Source organism: Pholis gunnellus (assembly GCF_910591455.1).
Source record: "Pholis gunnellus genome assembly, chromosome: 14".
Classification (NCBI taxonomy): Eukaryota; Metazoa; Chordata; class Actinopteri; order Perciformes; family Pholidae; genus Pholis; species Pholis gunnellus.
The window spans coordinates 24055325-24074711 of NC_136541.1; the positions used below are offsets into that span (position 1 = coordinate 24055325).

Consider the following 19387-nt stretch of genomic DNA (forward strand, 5'->3'; position numbering starts at 1 on the left):
TTGTAATAAGTTATGCCCTTAGTTGCAACATGTGAGCTCTACCTTCTCTCCTTTAGTTCCAGCTTCTCCATCTAAACCTGGAAATCCTTGAGATCCTCCCTGACCCTGGATGGAAAAACACATTTTGAGTTATGTGCATGTGATATGTAAAGCATAGCAAATAAGACAGAAGAAGAGATACTTTACTTACTGGATCTCCTTTATCCCCCTTGCTTCCCTGTGAAGAGAGAGAGAGAGAAAGAGAGAGGGGGGGGGATTTAGGATCAGTACTGAATCTTAAGAACTACGCCTCTATCTTGTTTGCATACACACACACACACACACACACACACACACCCGCTGTCCGTCTCTCCCTGACAGTCCTGGGGATCCAGGGGTTCCCGGTGGTCCTTGTGTCCCTCTTGGCCCAGGCTGAGCTTGCCCAGGTAGAGGGCTGGAACCTGGGGGACCGGGTGGGCCTCTGGATCCAGGCTGTCCACGCTCCCCCTTTAATCCATGTCTGATATGACCCTGGACATTCAATTCAAATATAATGTGCATGTGTAAAAGATCAAAGACTGTAATAAAAAAAAAAAAATGCTTTTGTGCAGAATATTTCAAATACCCCATGAGGTTTTAAAACAACATTGACAACAAGATAAGAAAGTTGAAAGATTGGTGAGAAAGTCCAGATCTGAACTCACATCTCCTGACCTCTCCCCCGGCTCCTCCTTCTGGTGTGGCCCTGTGCACAGCATGTGACATCATCAACACCTGGCCATACTGTCACTTAGCCACTTGTCAAGCATGACGTGGACACATGCACTGCAGCAGTGAGCACAGACTGATCATAGAGCCAAGCTGAACAAGTTTACATGTTGTTCTTTGCATTATATTTATTGTTTATCTACACAATTGCTGCTCTAACACATGTTCTCATCTGCTCCTATCAAAAAGGACGAAGTATATACAGTAGTACAGATTTTCTTTTACCATTATTTAACTAGTGTACAGATTCACTGAACAAGTATGCTCTCTTTTCCAGGTTTGGCCTCACTCACACATTCACATTCATATTAATACCGTAGTATAATTAGCAGCAGTACATTGGAGCTGTCCTCAAACGAGGTTAAGAAGGAGGACAAAGTGCTACTCTTTCATTTCCCCAGCCCACGTTTGTCACGCTAGTCCCGGGATCAAACGCCCGCTCCTCTCCGCTCTGACCCCGTGGAGGCGGCTAATGAGAACATCGGAAATGATTCTTTGCATTGATGTTGACGTCGAAGAACAAATTCTTACTAAAATATCAAATGCTCCAGAAACTGACAAGTGTGTTTCTTGTACATTAGTCATCATAGAAGTTGAATTAAAGACAGACAGAAAGAAATGCAATACTGTACATCGAGGTTATTCTGACCTCTGATCAGTATTTCTTCGTTGGCCTCTGTTGGGGTCTGGTGACCGGAGTACTCATCAAGCTCCGCCTCCGGAGCCTCAGTTGGCGGAGCTCTCACTGGAACGCTGTCTTCCTCCTCAGGGAAAGCAAGAAGACGAGTATACTCAAAAGCCCACCCACATCCACAATGAGTCTCCCCTGCAGTGTGCACACTCTCAGAGTTAGAAACAGTTGTTCCACATAGTCAAGGAGCACATTCTGCACAAGTGAATTTAAATAAACTACGAGTCAGCACTGCTTGCTGATGGAGGTCTGCGGACGTCTACCGAGACTTTGATGTATCTGGGAACAGTTATTCAGCTTCTGAAGGACTGTTTCCTTTGAAGCTTCAAAGTCAATGCTGATTATGGGATGTTTGGGGTCAGGCTGACTTCCTTGGCCGAGGTAGAATGAAAGATGGTACCGGAACAAAGAAGAAACACACACACACACATACACATTCACACACATACGAAGGAGTGATGGGTTAGGCTCCTGATGATAAGAAGTGGGGTAGTGCATCACACACAGCAGACGCCACAACATGAGACACACACGCCCACACACACACACACACACACACACACACACACACACACACACACACACACACACGCCCACACACACACACCACAACTTCTTCTTGCAGTTGTTCAAACCTATGGTACATTGTTTAACACTCATGTAGGTCCCAAACGTTCAAAAGATGTGACATACGTGGAAGGCATCTAGTTTCCATTTGATGTAATGATGCAACCAACCAAAAACAAACCTGTAAGAGCTTTTTTGTTCCCAGCACTTCATCCAGCCGGCTTACCTGTGCTGTGCCATGTTTTCTCTCATGCGTGTTCTTCATCATCTCCTCCTCTGTTTCTCTGTCATCCAGAGCATCATCTCCACTGGTGTATCCCGAGGCCTTTGACAAACATCACATTATGCGAAAAAAGATCTCAACCAATGATGATGCTAGTTATACATATTGTTACAAATGAAAGAATTAATGAAATAATGAGAGAAGGAAAGGACATTCAACTGAAAACATTCAATTTCGGAAAAGCACAACATTATTAGAATATAGCTAAAGTTTACTCATTTGATCATTCAGTTAGGTGAGAGGGCCAATCCCCAGCAACTAGGACTGTGGTCGAAATGTCCAGAAATGACCTCCTAACGTCTATTCCTAACAGTCTGTCATTGACCTCTGTGGGAAATGTACTGGGTCGAAGAAAACGGTGAAGGAGAATTCATGAGAGTTAGGAAAAGACAACCGTGGTGGTTAGAGACTCCGGTGACACTTTCACTCAGCTACGTAAGTACGATGCTACGGCAGATTTCCCTGACGTAGGTCTGCCACGGCACAACTAAAACATGAGCCCATAAAAGCTGTTCTTCTGCTGCAGCAGCCTTTATAAACAGCTTCTTCTGTGAGAGGCTGAGAGAAAGCAGAGCGCCTTCCTTACTGCTGCTGTCACACTTTACAATCAGCACTGCTTCAGGAGAAAATGACCATGCACTTGTGCAACATGAATGAAACTGTTTAAACTCTATATTTCCTGCAATCATGTAGATTCAACGGTTCTATTAGATTGTGCTTTTTAACAGTTTAATAATCTATCATAGGCCGAGCTTTTTTTTTTTTTTTACTGATGCTTCTTGTTATTGAGGACGAGAATTTGTTCATTGACAATGTGTTATATTTACTGTTTATTTTAATTCATATTCTGGTTTTAGTTTTTTATTTGTTGCATGTAATAAATAAATACATATAAAATGAAAAGGTTGTAACTGTCTTTTCATATTCAACAACATGAATCCCATTACGTTATGACGGTATGAGTATTATTGTTAAGCCTGTGTAAAATAAGCATATTGTTTGTTTTCATGGACGGCCGAATGGTGTCGTCACTTTAAATGAGTTGTGGGGCGGTGTCATCTTCTTTCCTCTGGTAAAGGAAGGCCTCGTGTTTCTGATGCTAAAGGAGCTAAGAAAGGAAGCATTGAAGCACCTTTCCTTAGCATTTAGAGAATTCTAACAGCTCTCATCATGGCGACCACTTAGATACTTCCGGGTCATTTCACTCAGGAACCTTCCTAAACAAAAAGGACATTTCGCCTGCCGCCTCGATTTTTCGGTTTCCTTGTGCAGTCATTTGACCACTAGAGGGTGCTGTTGACTAATGTGTCTGATATTTTTACAGAATTGTAACTATCACCAGAAGAAACTCCTGTTTTTAACCCACATAGTGAGTTCCTGCGTGTCAGCCACCTCTACCGTGTGTGTGTGTGTGTGTGTGTGTGTGTGTGTGTGTGTGTGTGTGTGTGTGTGTGTGTGTGTGTGTTCCTCACATAAGGATCATCGTCTTCACACTGCTCCTCAGCTGCTCTGGGATCATCTTTTATCACCAGCTGCTGAATGGATCCCTGGATGAAAGAGAGAGGATTAGAAAACACTGAAATATCTTAACTGTAATCTAAACACCTTATCTGGATTATACAGGTATAATAACTCAGGTAATAACTGGGAAAAGATTGGTTAACGCACCATAGAAACAAATATTCTGATCACATATTACCGACACAAACTTCAAGCAGCTTGAAGAAAATGTATTTTCTGCCACAAAGTAACGACACTGAACGTGGCCAGCGTTGGAGAATGTGTGGAAATATGTCTGCTGGGCATTTTCATATTTTTTGGGTGTGAAATAGCTATAAAAATGACTTTATATATTCTGTTTTCAGAACTTTGTTTCATTTTTCTTTGTACACAGGCCAACAGAGTGGACATATGAATGAGTGGAAGACCCCCCCTCCCTCAACATCCCCCTGGCTTTGCATAAATCAAAGTCATGGATCGTCACTGTAATGAGGGACGTATCTCTGAGCCAACAGAGGAGCACACGACCACCCAGACGATGAAGTACAGTCCACCTGTTGATATCACCATGGAGACAGGACACACACACACGCACATACAGACACATGCACAACACTCAAACCCGCAGCACGGTGGTAATAGTACTATTGCTGCAATATAGCTGGTTTGTATAGTTGCATGGGAGCATGGAGAGGGACATTTTCAACACACAAGCACATGCTGATTAAAAAGGGACAAAACCAAGGACACACACACACACACACACAGACACACACACACACACACACACACACACACACAGACACACACACACACACAGCATGACCCAGATATTTCAGACTGTATGTGACTGCTGCTGAGCACGCACATATTCTGTCGTCATGCTTCGGATAACCCGTTCAGGCCACGCTGAACAAAGCAGAATAAAGTGGGGACGTCCTCACTCACCATGGCAACAAATGACCAGCAGCTTGTGTTTGTCTTTTGTGAGCATCGATGAGTGGAAAACGGGCCGAAAAGCCATTCCGGTAATAATGTCAGTGTGAAGAGAGTTGTAGTGGTCTTAGAGTCTTTGAGTTTTTAATCTCTTTGGAGTGTACACAGTATTCTGTCAGTCGTACTGAAACACAGCCTCATACTTGACAGACTCGATCTGACCACGATCTGACCACAACTAAGCCTTGTTGACATCTCGGACTTCCTCATCTGCCATCCTCTTACTCCCCCCGTCTTCTCCTCCCATCCTCCCTTCCTCCCTTCTCACCCCTCTCCCTTCCTTCTTCACCATCTATAGTCTTTCCTCCCTTCTTTCTTCCTCTCTCTCCCTCTCTCTCTCTCTCTCTCTCTGATCTTCTATGGCTTTATGCAGTAGAAACATGCAACAGAGGCAACTCAGGAAGTTGCACTAGAGGTGGTCCTGACATTCCCCCCCCCCCCCGTTTGGACCTTGCCGTGTCTCCCGATGCGGACGATGTCAGGTTCGAGTGAGCTTTGGAAAGTCGGTCATCATATCAACATATCCGCACACTCTGGTCTGGCAATGCTCCGTAAGCGTTTGCTTGGGTTAGAGGTACCATCAGTGGTATTACTATTACTTTGCAGGTGATTGGTTCCAGTTCTTGAGTTTCAAGATGGTTTTTTTTCCCCCGAAAATTCTCAAGTAGTACATAAGTTGCAGAATCGTGCTTCCTCTTACAGCCTATGTTGAGCAGTGGAGGCATTGTCGATAGATTGTGTTGCCTAAACAGGTTCATGGACATTTGTGGGAGAATTGGTGAGAGAATGCACGAAAAATGACATTTTTGTTGCATCATCAAATCATTTCTGTTCATTACATGTACTGGTCTGGTATTTTCAAACCCACAACCCCATACATTTGAAAAAGGTAATGGTGAAAACATTCACATGTAGCTTTTTGTAATAGTGAACCTTTTTTTCTTTTCGGCTTTTTGCTGATGCAACAAGATACTGAAAGTAAAAGGAAATCTGGTATGGTAATGAGAGGCCAGAACACACAAGCACACACACACACACACACATAAACAAATGTAATCCTGAGGCCAACCTCACACACTGATATTGACACAGGCAGCCGGTCTCATTCTTTCTCCTCTCTGCAGAGTAAAAGTCATTGTCCTCTAAAAGTCACCCACAACTACATTTCGGGGATTTCTTCACTCACCACAAACTTGTCGAGCCCTGTGCTTCCTGCATTGGCCACGAAAACGCCTGAATTGTGCGAGAAGTTGAGTCTTTCGGGCCTCCGATGGAAAGAGGTCCTCTCGGCCTCTCCGCAGTCCATGTAGAGACGCACCTCTTCATGCTCCACCACCACCTGATAAGACGGATCACATACAGTTATTTGATGTATCCTTTTCTCATGGTTGTCAATAAAATAAGATTTTTGTCCCTGTAGTTTTGAAAACTGATAATGTGAAGATGTCATGTTCCTTCTTTGGAGTAAAAATCTCTTTTTTTTTCTATATGCAACAGATAGACCCTCAAAGGTTCAATACCTGTTCCTATTCAACTGTAAATAAAAGAAGAATGAAATGCAACGGGTACAAACATTACATATTTGACTTTGTCTCAGCTGAGGTGGCGCATGAACATATTGAATAAAATGTCTGTATCAGCTGAATATCTCTCTCCGATCCTAGAATTGGTCGACATGTACAGAATGTAATCCTCACCGTGAATCGCGTCCACTGGTCGGTCATATCCGGGACACTGAAGGACGCAGCTTTGTGGCTGTGGGAGGCTTGCTCCCCGTCAGTGTAGTACAGTAAGATGCTCTGGAGGCCCCCACGCACCGGAGTGAGGGCCAAACCCAGCTCCACCATCTTCTGACGGGCGTCCGTGATGGCGAAGAGCACGCCTCCTCTTGGAGTGTCCGGACGCACCTGGAGCGAAGGCAGAAGACATCAGAGGTCACTAAAGGGTATCGCTTTAGCATCTTGCTCCCATTATATGAATATTACAGTCATACCATGAGGCATATTAACACATTAATACACAACACCGAGAGCCACAGAAGCTCTGGGGGCATTTGGATTGGGTATCACAGAATGCATTGACAGATCTAAAGGGTTAATTATAATATATGGTCATGCAAGTTAAAGAAATAAAATCTGAGAATAGAGAAAATATTGTTGCTTCCAAATTCCACAAGGTGGTGACATAACATGACCTTAGCTAACCATAAAGATTGTTCTTTAGCATAGAATAAAAGTCATGCAGTGAATGTATATTATTATGTATTATACAGTATGAGAGAGAGGAGGAACACAAGCCCGTGTTGAAGAGGTGCTGATCAACAAAGTCATGTTGAAACGTTGGTTCAATCATTTTTTTGCATCCTGATTTTGAGTGTGGGAATATTTGTCATCACGCCGAGTATCATATGGTACAATATACAGTACTTTATGGCAGACGTAGTTCATTTTCATAGTGTCACTTGACCACTGCATTTAAAGCCACAGTGACCCCTTTAAGAAAACAGAGAGACGGCACAAAAAGTACGGAAGCCCCAAATGGCCATGAGTAAAAAAATATTTATAATTATATTGAGTTAATTATCTCATTATCTCGAGAAAACAATCTTTGTTCTGTCGAGTAAATATGCTTAGTCATTCGTTATCACGAGAAAACAAAAGGTCATTTCCTCAAATCATCCTTCAAACGGCCCGGATGAGTCGACAGCGATGAACTAGGTGAGACAGCGGAGAGATACATGTGTGACTGTGTGTGGTTTTCAAAATAAGATGTTACCAAGGGTACATACATAATAGATTTATGAATATGACATAAGCATGTTACCTGTGTCCCAAATAAAATGATGAGAAAAAAAAAAAAAAATTGTGAGGAACATGACTTTAGTCTTTGATCTTTGGTTCTTGACAATGACATTTATCTATTTTGTTAACCCTTTAATTTGAAAACCGGACTTAATCACACGTGTGTCCTCCCACTAACTTCACCAAGTGCCTCTCTGTCCACTGAATCTGGGCCGCTTGAACACATTTACCACATTTTATCTCATGATCTCAAGATAACAAAGTGTGTGATCTCGCGATAACAACATCAATAAAAAATTGTAATCATGTCCATTTAGGGCTTCCGTACATTCAACTTTTTGAACACTGTTTGTGCTGTCCCTCTGGTTTTTCAAACAACTAAGTATATTATATATTGTACTGTTCAGGACTTCCATAGGTTCAATTCTGAAGCTTTACCGTGACGATGATGGCAAAGTCTCTGTAGAAAGACCCCGGCACAAAGGTCTTGGTGAGCCGGCCGATGTTGGCGTTGGGCCCGAAGTTGTAGGCTGGCTGGCCCTCATAGCCAGGGGCGAAGGAGACGGAGGGAGGCAGGGGAACACCAATTAACTCTGTCAGGTCCAGGTGACCTCCTGAGCCTCGCTCTGACGGACACAGACAATGTGAAAAAAGAAGAATGTGAATGGAAACAATGAAGGAGTGACAGGCCAAATCTTTTTTTTTTCCTTGACCCAAACATCCACCTATAAGTGAACCTCACTCCTGAGATGCACAGAAGCCGTCGTAGCTGATGTCAGTCCGATCTGGCTGCTTTTTGTCTGCTACCTGTGTGTTGCTAAATTCACACAACCCATTAGAGTAGAGAAGAGAGGCTACCGCAATTATCTTGACATGGCTTTGATTTGACTTGATTTGATTCGACTCTGCCCACGCCTCGCTGCTCTGCCCTCTGCATGGACATAATCCTCCGAAACAGAAGTGCGCACACAATGGCCGGCAATCACGAGTATTCAGTGTGTATGTGAAGAGATGTCTTCACATTCCCCTGATTCCCCTCACTAAGGAGTCAGTCTCCCGTGGTGACTAACTCTCACCTCAGCATTCCAGCCAGGATCCCCCCCTGCTACATATATCTCTGTCATGCACACACACACACACGCTCACACAAACACACACGCACGCATATGGAAATGCATTTGTATGCATTGCGCCACACATCAAACACACATCTCGCCCACGTGAACACGCACAAACCCCAGACCAGAACAGACAGGCCGACATTTAGGGGGTCTCTAATTCATCAGCCCGACCAACTGGAAGCATACCTAATTAGAGGGTTTAAGGAGTGTGTCTGTGTTTGGATGTGCGCTTTTTTGCGCACCAATCACACCCATAGAAGGGATTTACGCGTGTATTGTCGCAAACAGGTGCACTCAAGATGTGCAAACCAAATACGCTCACGCACAAACACACCAACGCCGTGGCGCCACGCCCCCGTGTCCAGATGCAAAGTCATTAATGCTCTGTAATGACTGATCATTGCTCTGAGAGAGCTCACGATACAACCAGCCTGCTGTCCGGTGGCCACCGACTGTAGAAGTTTGACTTTACATTCCTACACTGTGAGAGAATTTGAAATATAAGCGGCCGACATTATTGTTAGAATCTGGTATGAGAAGGACTTGGCAGCAGCAGCAACCTGGTGAAGATTACCGGTCATGACTTGGATGGCTGCCATTTCAAGACACAGATCCACGTCTGCTGTGAAGAGTTCTCAAGGTCCATGGTGGCCAGGAAAAGCAGGGGGAAGAAAGGGGGTCAAATATATGGGTTTGTGATAAAGGGACAAATCTCTCAGCACCATTTTGGGGACAATAACCTAGTCTTGGTTTAGGCCTACCTCATGATCAAACCTTTCACATTTTGTAAAAACGAAATTAAAAAACAACATCTACAGAGCGTTTCTCAAAACGCTGAAGCAGTAAAGTTACCTGTAGAAAAGCATTAGTTAGTAAAAGAAAAGGGTTTAAAGTTTTCAGGCTGAATTGTTAACTGAAAAACAAAAGATCACCTTCAGCTTTACATCAACCATTTGTTAATAATGACCTCAGAAAAACCAAGAATTCCACTGGCATTACAGCCAGATGGCTCTACTGACACTAAGCTAAGCTAGGCTGGTTACGCTACAGAAAGAAGTCATTTTAAGCAAATTTAGCTGCAGTCAAGTCTAGCATCCGCTATCTCAGCCAATCTGACAGCTAACGCCATAGCTTGAACTGGATTTATTTCATGTTTTCTTGGTGTAGCTGTGTATGGTTTTGTTAAAAAAGCAGATGAACCCAGTGTTTCTTACACAGTTTGTAAATAGACAAATGTTTGTGAGGAATCATCAACTTTACAAGATGTCAATAATCTATTAATGTAACATTTGTAGCTTGTCCCACTGCCCAAGAATGGCCAACAGTTACATGCAGCTTTCATTCAAATATTAACAATCCCAACACATGTTAAAATGCGTAAATTCAAAGTCCAAATTTGACTTTGCTATAAGTGTTTTCAGTAAAAGGTACTTTAAGTCAAAGTGCAAAGGACATTCACTGAGCATATGTATCTCAAATGCACCACGATCGAAAGTCTTGTGTGTGTAAAACCTTATTCTGCAAAGTAGGCTCACTCAACTACAGCGGCCACATGATAGTGGAGTTCAATGTAGAATATTTCCCTGTGAAATTAAGTGGAGTAGAAGTAATGGAAATACTGAAGTTAAGTACAATACCTCAAAACCGCAGATAAGTGCAATTCTTGAGTAAAAGTTACTTTTCACCAGGAGTTTTGAGGTGCGCACACACACACACACAGGTCTATAGAAATGAGTCGCCAGAAGGGTCTGTGATCTATTTCCACTCTAATGACAACAATCCCAATATCCCAATATCTACTGCCTCTGTCGAGTGGCCATTATCAGCATTAAAACGCATTAAAACGTATTCAGGAAATACAACTGTAATCAAAGAAAGGAGGATGGACTTTGTCTTTAAGTGAACAGCAGCTTTGGTTACTACTGTGTTCATTTTTCTATGGTGTCGTTTTCATCATATGGTTAATATTGTTCCTCTGATGTGAATAATATTTGAATGGTGCTCTTCAGTGTGCAGCAGAATACGTGTTTTAGCACCGCAGTTTTGCTGGAATGTGCAGAGGCCTGTTGAATCCTGTTATTTGGGTTTTATGTTATTCTACCTGCTTTGTTGTCATATAAATATATGTGACTGGTTGTTGTGAGTTTGTTCTTGTCATTGTGTTAATTACGTTGATTTTGACGATATGCATTGTCTGTTAATGACGAAGCATCCCGTCATGCGCGTATATACTCTACTCATTGAGCTTTTCTTTAAGCAGACTGTCAATAAGACAGTTTGGTGGTCAGTCAGGCTTTAAACCGTATCGGTCACTAAGTCCATTGCATTCATGTCGCCAAATCAAACATTCTGCCGGTCATCTGATCTCTGAGTCATTTCGCGTCCCATTTTTCCACACTAACTCCCTCCTCCTGAACCTAATCCTTGTCATGTTGGCCGCATGTATGCCTGATCAGCTTGTGGAGACTTACAAAACCAATATTAACAACCCCCTATAGCGTTGCCATGTATGACCTTTTAAACCCACCTTGACCCTGTTGCGCCAAACAAAAGAATTCCCGCTGCCTGGCCCACTCTTTAGATTTCTTTGACTTTGACGGATTCAATGCGGAGCATATCGAGGTACTGTGTCACATTACCAGCACACGCTGCTGAAATAACGACTTCTGTTCTGATTTACGTGACACACTGGGCCATGATAGGAGAACATTTAAAATATCAGATGGGATTAAATAAGGAACTGAACCAACGTCCCATCAGCATGAGCTACTGAACCAATGACTTATCTTGGGCGAGTACATATGGTGGATTGATGGTAAAAAGCTCTGTCGTCTCACGCAGTTTCCCTTAAATCATGTGTTAACACAGCAAACAACAAAGCATTATTGTCAGATATTCAACAATAACAGTTATCTATTATTGGTTTGGCATTTAAAAGTGCAAGTTGCTCAAATCCAGTTTGTGACAGTGTCTTGCTTCAAGGTACATTAATCAATTTACAAAGGATCAAATCAATAAGTTTACTGCAAAGAGGTTTTAGCGTCTTTCAACTATCTCTTTGGGTTTTAAAGACCTGCAACTTCTCTCTTTTGGTTCACTGTCATCACCCGTGTGTTAAAAGCACAGTTAAAATCACTCTTCACTACCTGCCCAGCACCAAATAGCAGACAGACACACAGTAATAGTGAACTTTGCAGAGCATTCAGCAGCTAAAGAGCGCCGCTTTTCCCCCAGCACTTGGCACGGGCCTAAAAGAAGAGTGGATTTACATTCGTCAGGTGGACAAAGACACAACTCTACATCAATGATGCATGTTGCTCTGTGTCTGCTGGATGTGTAAATATGCTTGCTTATGAGCTAGCACTATCAACTTTATAAGGTGCTACTATGTTGGCTTCACTTGTTATTGCTGCCTCCAAGTGGACTAAACAAATGTATCGATGCAGGTTAGGATTTGTTCTTTTTTTCACAAACTGGCCTTTGCTTGGACAGGTTGTGTGATTGTATTGTTACAGAATGATCTAATCCAGTCAGTTCCCGACCTGGTAGACGAGGAACAGGATAGGAAAACATTGCTGCTGCCCAAATGACTCACTAGCTTACAGAGAAATACTGGCTCGTTTACATCTGAGGCTTTCTAATTGAATTGCTTGCAACTCATAGGCAACCTCAAGTTATGGTTGTTTGCCGACATCGCTTCTCTTAATACTACTCTTTTGCTTCTTTTCAAACTATACTTTTTGAAAAAGCCTCTTCTCTCAAACGTCCCTGCAACACTCACCGCTCTTCCAATGTTTCAGTGGTTTGTATTGGGCCCTGGCTTTGCTGCCTCCGCCTGTGTTCTCCTCTCGATGTAACGGCCCAGGTTCTGCAGTGCTGCGGCCAAAGGTTGACAACCCTGGGCTGGAAGTAGGGCTCAGCACCGACCCCTCCGTCAGGGTGCTACCCTCCGGAGCTTTCTCTGTCACCCCTACATCCCTTACCACCACCCACTCTGTTGCCCCTGGAGTGCCAGAAAGGCCCAGGGAGGTGATGGATGGAGAAGAGATAGAAGGAGGAATTGAGGGAGGAGCAGAGCTGGTGCTGGTGCTGGCTTTAGAGTTCGCCCAGAAGAGACTCCACCACTGGGCTCGTACGGGAGAGGAGAAGAGGAGACAGAGAGCAAGAGAGAGGTGAAGGGCTCCCATCCTCTGACTATGCCTTGCATGAATGTACAAAAACGCCGATCCTGTTAATTGCAGTGGTCAAATACTACACACGTGCAAACAGGCATGAGAGGATGCATGCAAGTAAATCTCACTAATCCAGCAGATCCAGTGGTGGAAGAAATATTCAAGGAACGACCTTTCAGCTTCTTGCTCTCCTCTCTGTTCCTTCTCCCTTTTTTTCTCTTTTCTTCTCCCCTCGTTACGTCCTCCCTTTCTCCGTCCGTCTCTGTCCCTTGCCCCGTTTTTAACTGCCTGACATCTCTCCCCCCCCCCCCCCCCGCCCACCCCTCCTCTCCTCTCTCCCTGTGTAATTACCGACTCCCCCTCCTCTGGCACTTCACAACACAGCAGACTTGATTTTCTCTCCCCTTTTTCTCTCAGACAGGCAGATTAGAGAGTTAGTCCACTACTCCCTCCTCCTCCTCCTCCTCCTCCCCCCATCTGTGTGTGTGTTCTCTGGGTCATATACTTGCGGTCTCTCGGTCTACCCCTCACGCCACATGTACAGAGTGTCAAGTCTAATGAACATAGAAACAGATTAAGGATAATAAGGAAGTGGGAATGCAATTATACTTACCATGTCCCATAAATAATTGATGAACTGCCCGAGGATTTCCCTATGAATACTAATTATACTGATTGTAAGTTAAATTGTACCGAAGGGAGAAATCATATTAGCCAAAAATGTATTTAAAGCATACTGCCCATTCATTCTTCATGTTTTTTTACAGCGTTATCTCTGATAAATATGTACAAAGCACAATAGGAAGAATATGGTTTATTCTTGCTACTTGACCTCATGGATGTGTCATGTGGGATTTTGCATTAATGTTCAAACAGATCAGTATGACTGTTGCATTATATTATTTCTCCTCTTTCATGTGTTTCTAAGCCTCTATCCATTCATTTATTTTTATTATTTAGCTTCCATTGTCAGTTTAAAATTGAAGAGGCAACTCCTTTCTGCGTCCGAAATCGCACATTATGCACTGCATACATTGCATTTGTGATATCATCCAACATACTTTTGTGTGAATAAACAATAATACGTGATGCTTCGGACGCACTGAATTGTTAGTATGGGATTTCTGACATCTGAACTACGATCTCACTCACCAACTCATAAAGAAGCATCGACATAAGAAGTGGACGTGACAGTCATTGGTTTGTGGACTACAGAGACTCGTGTTTGGCACACTGAATAAGAACTTTTCAGGCGTCCAACATGTTAACTTTCATGAACTGAAAACACACTGTGAAAGAGTTAAAGCTGTAAGACAAAAACACCAACACAACTCCCAGACGGGACAACACTGTGGTAGCGACCTGTCAATCAGTAGCCACACCCTAAAGCATACCCTGCTTTATGGTCTGTTTGACTCTAGATGGACCATCATTTACTAAATGAACATCATGCTGTATTAAAGAAGACTTGAAACTAGAGATTGAGACCATAAACTCATGTTTACAATGTTTACTGAGGTAATAAATCAAGAGAGAAGTAGAGTCATTTTCTCATAGACTTCTATACAATCAGAGGAGCCGCCCCCTGGTGGACATTAGAGAGACTGCAAGTTTAAGCACTTCCGCATTGCCTTCACTTTTCAGAACCAGAGTTTGCCGCCTGCACAGATGCCAATCACTAATCACTGTGCTTTTAAGGATCGTTGATGACAACAACTGACAGACACTCTAAGTCTGAAAATCAATGTGATTATGGCTAAGCTGGGGTGTGATGATGTTCACCAGTCATAAGATGCATCAATAAGCCTTTATAAACAAGCAAAAATGCTTGACATCCGTAAACCAATCTCTGTTGATTGAAATCAATCCAATTCAACTGCACTTAACTAAAGTAAAGTCCCTTCATTTCTAGGCTCAGATTTGTTTTTGTTAGAACACACATTTATATCAAAATGCTTAAACCCTAATATTAAAGGCAGATGCATTCAACAAAGCTCAGCAGATTGAAAATTGGAAAACAAATACAAAAGGTTGGATGGAAGAATTTATAAAGTGTGAACTTTCTCTCTGCAGCAGCTGACTGATCAGGGAGAGAGGGTCAGAGGCCCCATGTTGGTGATGACAAAGGGATGCCTGTTCTGTCGTATTGGGCTTCTCTAAACGTTTGGTGAGGTCCAGGATGAGGGATGGAGTTGCTGCTGAGGATCCCTGGGTGGAGGTGTTTGTTCAGGCTGATTCAGGGCGTGGTCACACCAAGCATGGTTTGATGCACTTGATTTTAACACTACAGTTCTCGAGGGAAAAACCCGGTGGCGAGATGCCTGAGAATAAGAGTCTCCGTCCTCTTCCACTTGACGACACCAGGGTTTATGAGTGCAGCAAGGAGACAGATGATGATGGTGACACCAGCACTACCTGCATAGGCAATGTCAGAGAGGTAGAACCGACTCATTTTGTTCTGTTGTTGGGATTGGGCAGGAGCGTGTTTGGTTATCAGCAAGTAGAAAAACTAAATTATTGACCTCAATGGAATCATTAATGTCAATGGGATTATTAACAATTGTTAATAATAACAGGGCACCACCCTGAGATCAGGGACCAACAACCAAACCATAAATGAAGTCTCATAGTTAGTGTCCACTAACAATAGTCAAAGTACTATTCCACATTCAGAGTAACAGTGAAGGAGGCCACGTTATCCAGCTATTATCACAATACACATGCACAAAGTAATCACAGAAAGCTGCTCCTTAAGGTATATAAGAGTTTATTCAATTCCAATAATATTGATCAAGTCAAATAATATCTAAACCTAACAACAACTACTATACAATTACGAGCCTACTATCTAAAATCAACATCTGTGGCGAGAGAGAGAGAGAGAGAGAGAGAGAGAGAGAGAGAGAGAGAGAGCGCGTGTGTGTGTGTGTGTGTGTGTGTGTGTGTGTGTGTTGGGGGGGGGGGGGGGGTTAGTCAAACAAAAAGGCAAAGAATAGAAGAGAAGAAAGTGATACTCTGTCTCTATCGCACAGAAACCCGACCCGGCCAGCTGCAATTCTGGTCTTTTAACTGATTAAGTCACAATTACCAACCTCACCCTCAGTGAATGATCTAACACAACACCATTACAGCAGCATGGAATACACAGTAGTTTCTTCACATCACTAATGGAACTCGGCGGTCAGTAAACATAGATAATAACACATAAAAGTACAGTAAACTTAAAACAAAAGAAAACAAGGTAACAAACACACTATGACCTATCTATACTCTCTAAAGTTATGCATCCAAGGATATCAGCAGGGGTGAGTTGGTCTCTAATGGACCAGATAGGTTTAAGATTTAAAGAGAGAGTCAGGGAGGAGACCCCCCAGGGGGAAAGGCTTGATTAGTCATGGATTAGCCAGGATAAGGGTGTGTGGAATGGGATGGGATGAGGACGGGTTGGAGGGGGTCAGGAAGAGAACAGGGGATCACCTCTGACACTGTCATACCAACACACCCACAGTGCATAGGGCGTCTGTTCTGACTACAATAGTTAGCAAATCTGCAGGTTATATCCAAGCATGAAATATGACTTTAAAGCAGTGGCAATTCATTATTTGGCCACTTGGAGGCAGCAGAACACGCTGTAAACATGACATTAACATATTATCACCTTTTAAAGTTGTTATGGCAAGCTTGTTAGCACATAGTTAACACATCCAACATTTGCATTCATTTGGAGTAAAGTTTCTGGCCACTTGATGAATTTATGTCGAAATTCTATCGTTCCTATTAGCTCTGTTTTGGTATCCAACAACTTCTGAGGAGAATATTTTACCTTTTAATGGCTCAATGCTGCACTATGTTCACTAGCTAGTCGCTAATTCTTTCTGTCTTTTGGGCAGGTAGTGTACGGGGGGTAGCGAGAGTTAAGTTAAATAAGTAAAGTTGTCTCAACAATTAACTAAAAGACACTGAAACGCACCATTAAACTGCGGAGTCAGTCATAATATAAACATTTCAATAGGTAAACTCTGGAGACGGACCTTCAGATAACAGCTGGAGCAACTCGCATTCAGCCAGGCACGCAAACCTGTGTAACGGCAGCCAAAGAAAGTTTGCTGACCCAGTGGGGGGATCGGGGCAGTCCCCAGGGATCTTTTGGAGCCATCGCCCAATCTCCTCCTGGCGAAGTACGTTAGTATCCTCGTAGCGGGGAGGACGGAAATAAGAGTTGTTTTCTCATTCCTGCCACTTTGGATTTAATCTAATAAACAAAACGTGTTGTACCTTCAACGTGACTGACAAGCCCTCGGGGCAGCTCTACTTCTTGGTCCTCTCATGTTGCACTGAGGACAGACTGGACGCTACAGTGACTCACTATCGCCTCTCCAGGTACAAGTGGTATTACAAGACAGGACGGGCCGGGGCTAGCTGGTTAGCATGCTCATTTCAGTAGATATCTCGGCAACACAATAAATAGACGTCTTTTTGTCCTCTTCACATTCTGCTGATATTGTTAGTACATTTGTTTAATGTTTCAAACTAAAATTATGGCCAGACAATGCACTTTTTGGACAGCTCCCTCAAGTAAATGATGGTCACAAAATGCAAATAAACATCTAAAGTAACAGTAAACCGTTAATTAAACCTTGTAATATTTTAAAATGGCCAATGGCCATATCCGAGGGTATGAATCAAATGACAGGATGCAAAAAGCTGTAACTTCTATACGTGTCGACAAATAACAAAGAGAGAGTCGGCCCTTCTGTGTGCAGTTGCTGTTGAAAAACTGCCACATTGTGTTTTGCAGTCCCTCTTTTTTTCTAAACAGGGTGACCCCATTTAGGGCCTCTGGATTCCAGGAAGAGTAACCCCATCACCCTTCACCTCTCTCGCTCACTTCCCGCTCTACCTAGCAACAACCCCAACAACAAACTTTAATTGGTTTACTGTCATGGCCAATCACACGCAGATCATATGAATTTATTTCGCTAAAATAATCACTTAAGTGGCTTCAGGAGACAGAGGGGTTACATTTTTAATCAGTTGCTTGATGCTTTGGACACTGTAACATGTCACATTATTATCTGAAATACATCCTATGGTCTGGATTAATGGTATTTATTTTTAGAAATATGATTGCATATCAGCTTACTATTGTCAGTAACTTAAAAGCCAGCAGAACAGAGGAGACACAATTAAGTAGACACACAGGACCTGTAACGCTAGCACTCTGGCTCCACCTAGTGGCCACAAACAGTAATGCACATATAGACTTGAGTAAAGAATAGATCAAACCAAATCGCCTCTGTTTTAAACTTCGTCATGTTAGCCCAATAGAAACTACCATATTAGTCTTATAAGTTATGAACAGGATCACTGTCTTGTATGAAAAAGTAGTTGCACCAAAATATATTTAACTGATTAAGTATGTTACATAACATCCACTTTGAAATCGTTTCAAATGCACACTTTACATGACGGGTAGTGTTGATGAAGAGGTACTTAGTTAGGGCTATGTTGGGCACGTCAGAGAAAACAGGTTAGGAACCACTGCCTGAAAATATTTCAAGTGTTTAAAATAGTTTGTAATAGTCTCAATAATTGACCCATAAAAGACATCCGTGCCACATTAAAGGGTATATCCGCACGGAAGAAAGAAAAGGGTTTCTGTAACAGCCTGACTCCCGTCCTGTTCAAAGATGCTCGTGATAGTCAAAATCTCTTACGTAAGAAATAGTTCATTCCTGTTTTTGTGTGTTTACAAGTCCTACGTGTTTGAGGGTGCAAGTTGGTGCCAATTAGAGCGAAAGAGGTTTTGGCTTACTGGCCAGTGATTTTGTGCCAGAACAACACAGAAACTCATTTATTGGGCGCAACAGATGCTAACAAAGTGCTTTTCTTTTAAAGTTATCTTAAGACATTGGTTACTTGTTCTGTCAACCAAGCACAAGAACATCTGTGCCACTCAAAAGGGCTTTTTTCTTTCTGTGTGACATTTCACTATTTCCCCCCCCAGTAAGTTTGATTGACACATCCTCTTCACCAACCCTGAGGCAGGAACATGGGTGGGCGGGCTGCAGACGTCAACAGAGACGACCTGTTCTCAGGTGACGGTAAACCACACACACATGCACACTGTATAGCGCTAGGACAGCAGTCAATGAGGCCTGTGTTGCAAAGCTGCTCTTCCCATGCACCCCCCCCCCCCCCCCCCCCCCCTTCTCTTCCGCTCCTCCTACGACGTGTTTTCATTTCATATTTCTAGGCTATGTCCAGTCAGGAAATGTTGTTGACTGAGTACATTTATAAGCTCTTATCGTAAAGACCAGCCAAGAGAGAGGCTAACGCTGTCATCATGTGGAGTGGTGAGTCGTTATCCACATTAAGCCGCTGACGTGCATCAATAACACGACCATTTCAGAGTAAAGTCATTTATTTTAGATGAGGTATTGTTGTGTCGGGATTTGATTTGTGACTGATCAGAAGTGAGCATGGGTGTAGTGGACACTTTCAAAATG

General features: G+C 42.9%; 1 protein-coding gene across 1 annotated transcript in view; it reads right to left on the minus strand.

The window, feature by feature from the left end:
• col15a1b (collagen, type XV, alpha 1b) overlaps window positions 1-12893 on the minus strand; it is a gene marked incomplete at its 5' end in the record, with an annotated part of 35911 nt that extends 23018 nt beyond the window's left edge. The window contains 11 exons of the mRNA XM_079173788.1: window positions 43-105; window positions 191-217; window positions 337-510; window positions 684-724; window positions 1397-1511; window positions 2232-2330; window positions 3761-3835; window positions 5971-6123; window positions 6482-6691; window positions 8024-8211; window positions 12488-12893. Of these exons, the coding sequence (XP_079029914.1) occupies window positions 43-105; window positions 191-217; window positions 337-510; window positions 684-724; window positions 1397-1511; window positions 2232-2330; window positions 3761-3835; window positions 5971-6123; window positions 6482-6691; window positions 8024-8211; window positions 12488-12893 (1551 nt within the window). The remainder of the gene's footprint in view (window positions 1-42; window positions 106-190; window positions 218-336; window positions 511-683; window positions 725-1396; window positions 1512-2231; window positions 2331-3760; window positions 3836-5970; window positions 6124-6481; window positions 6692-8023; window positions 8212-12487) is intronic.
• Between the last annotated feature and the right edge of the window lie 6494 nt (window positions 12894-19387).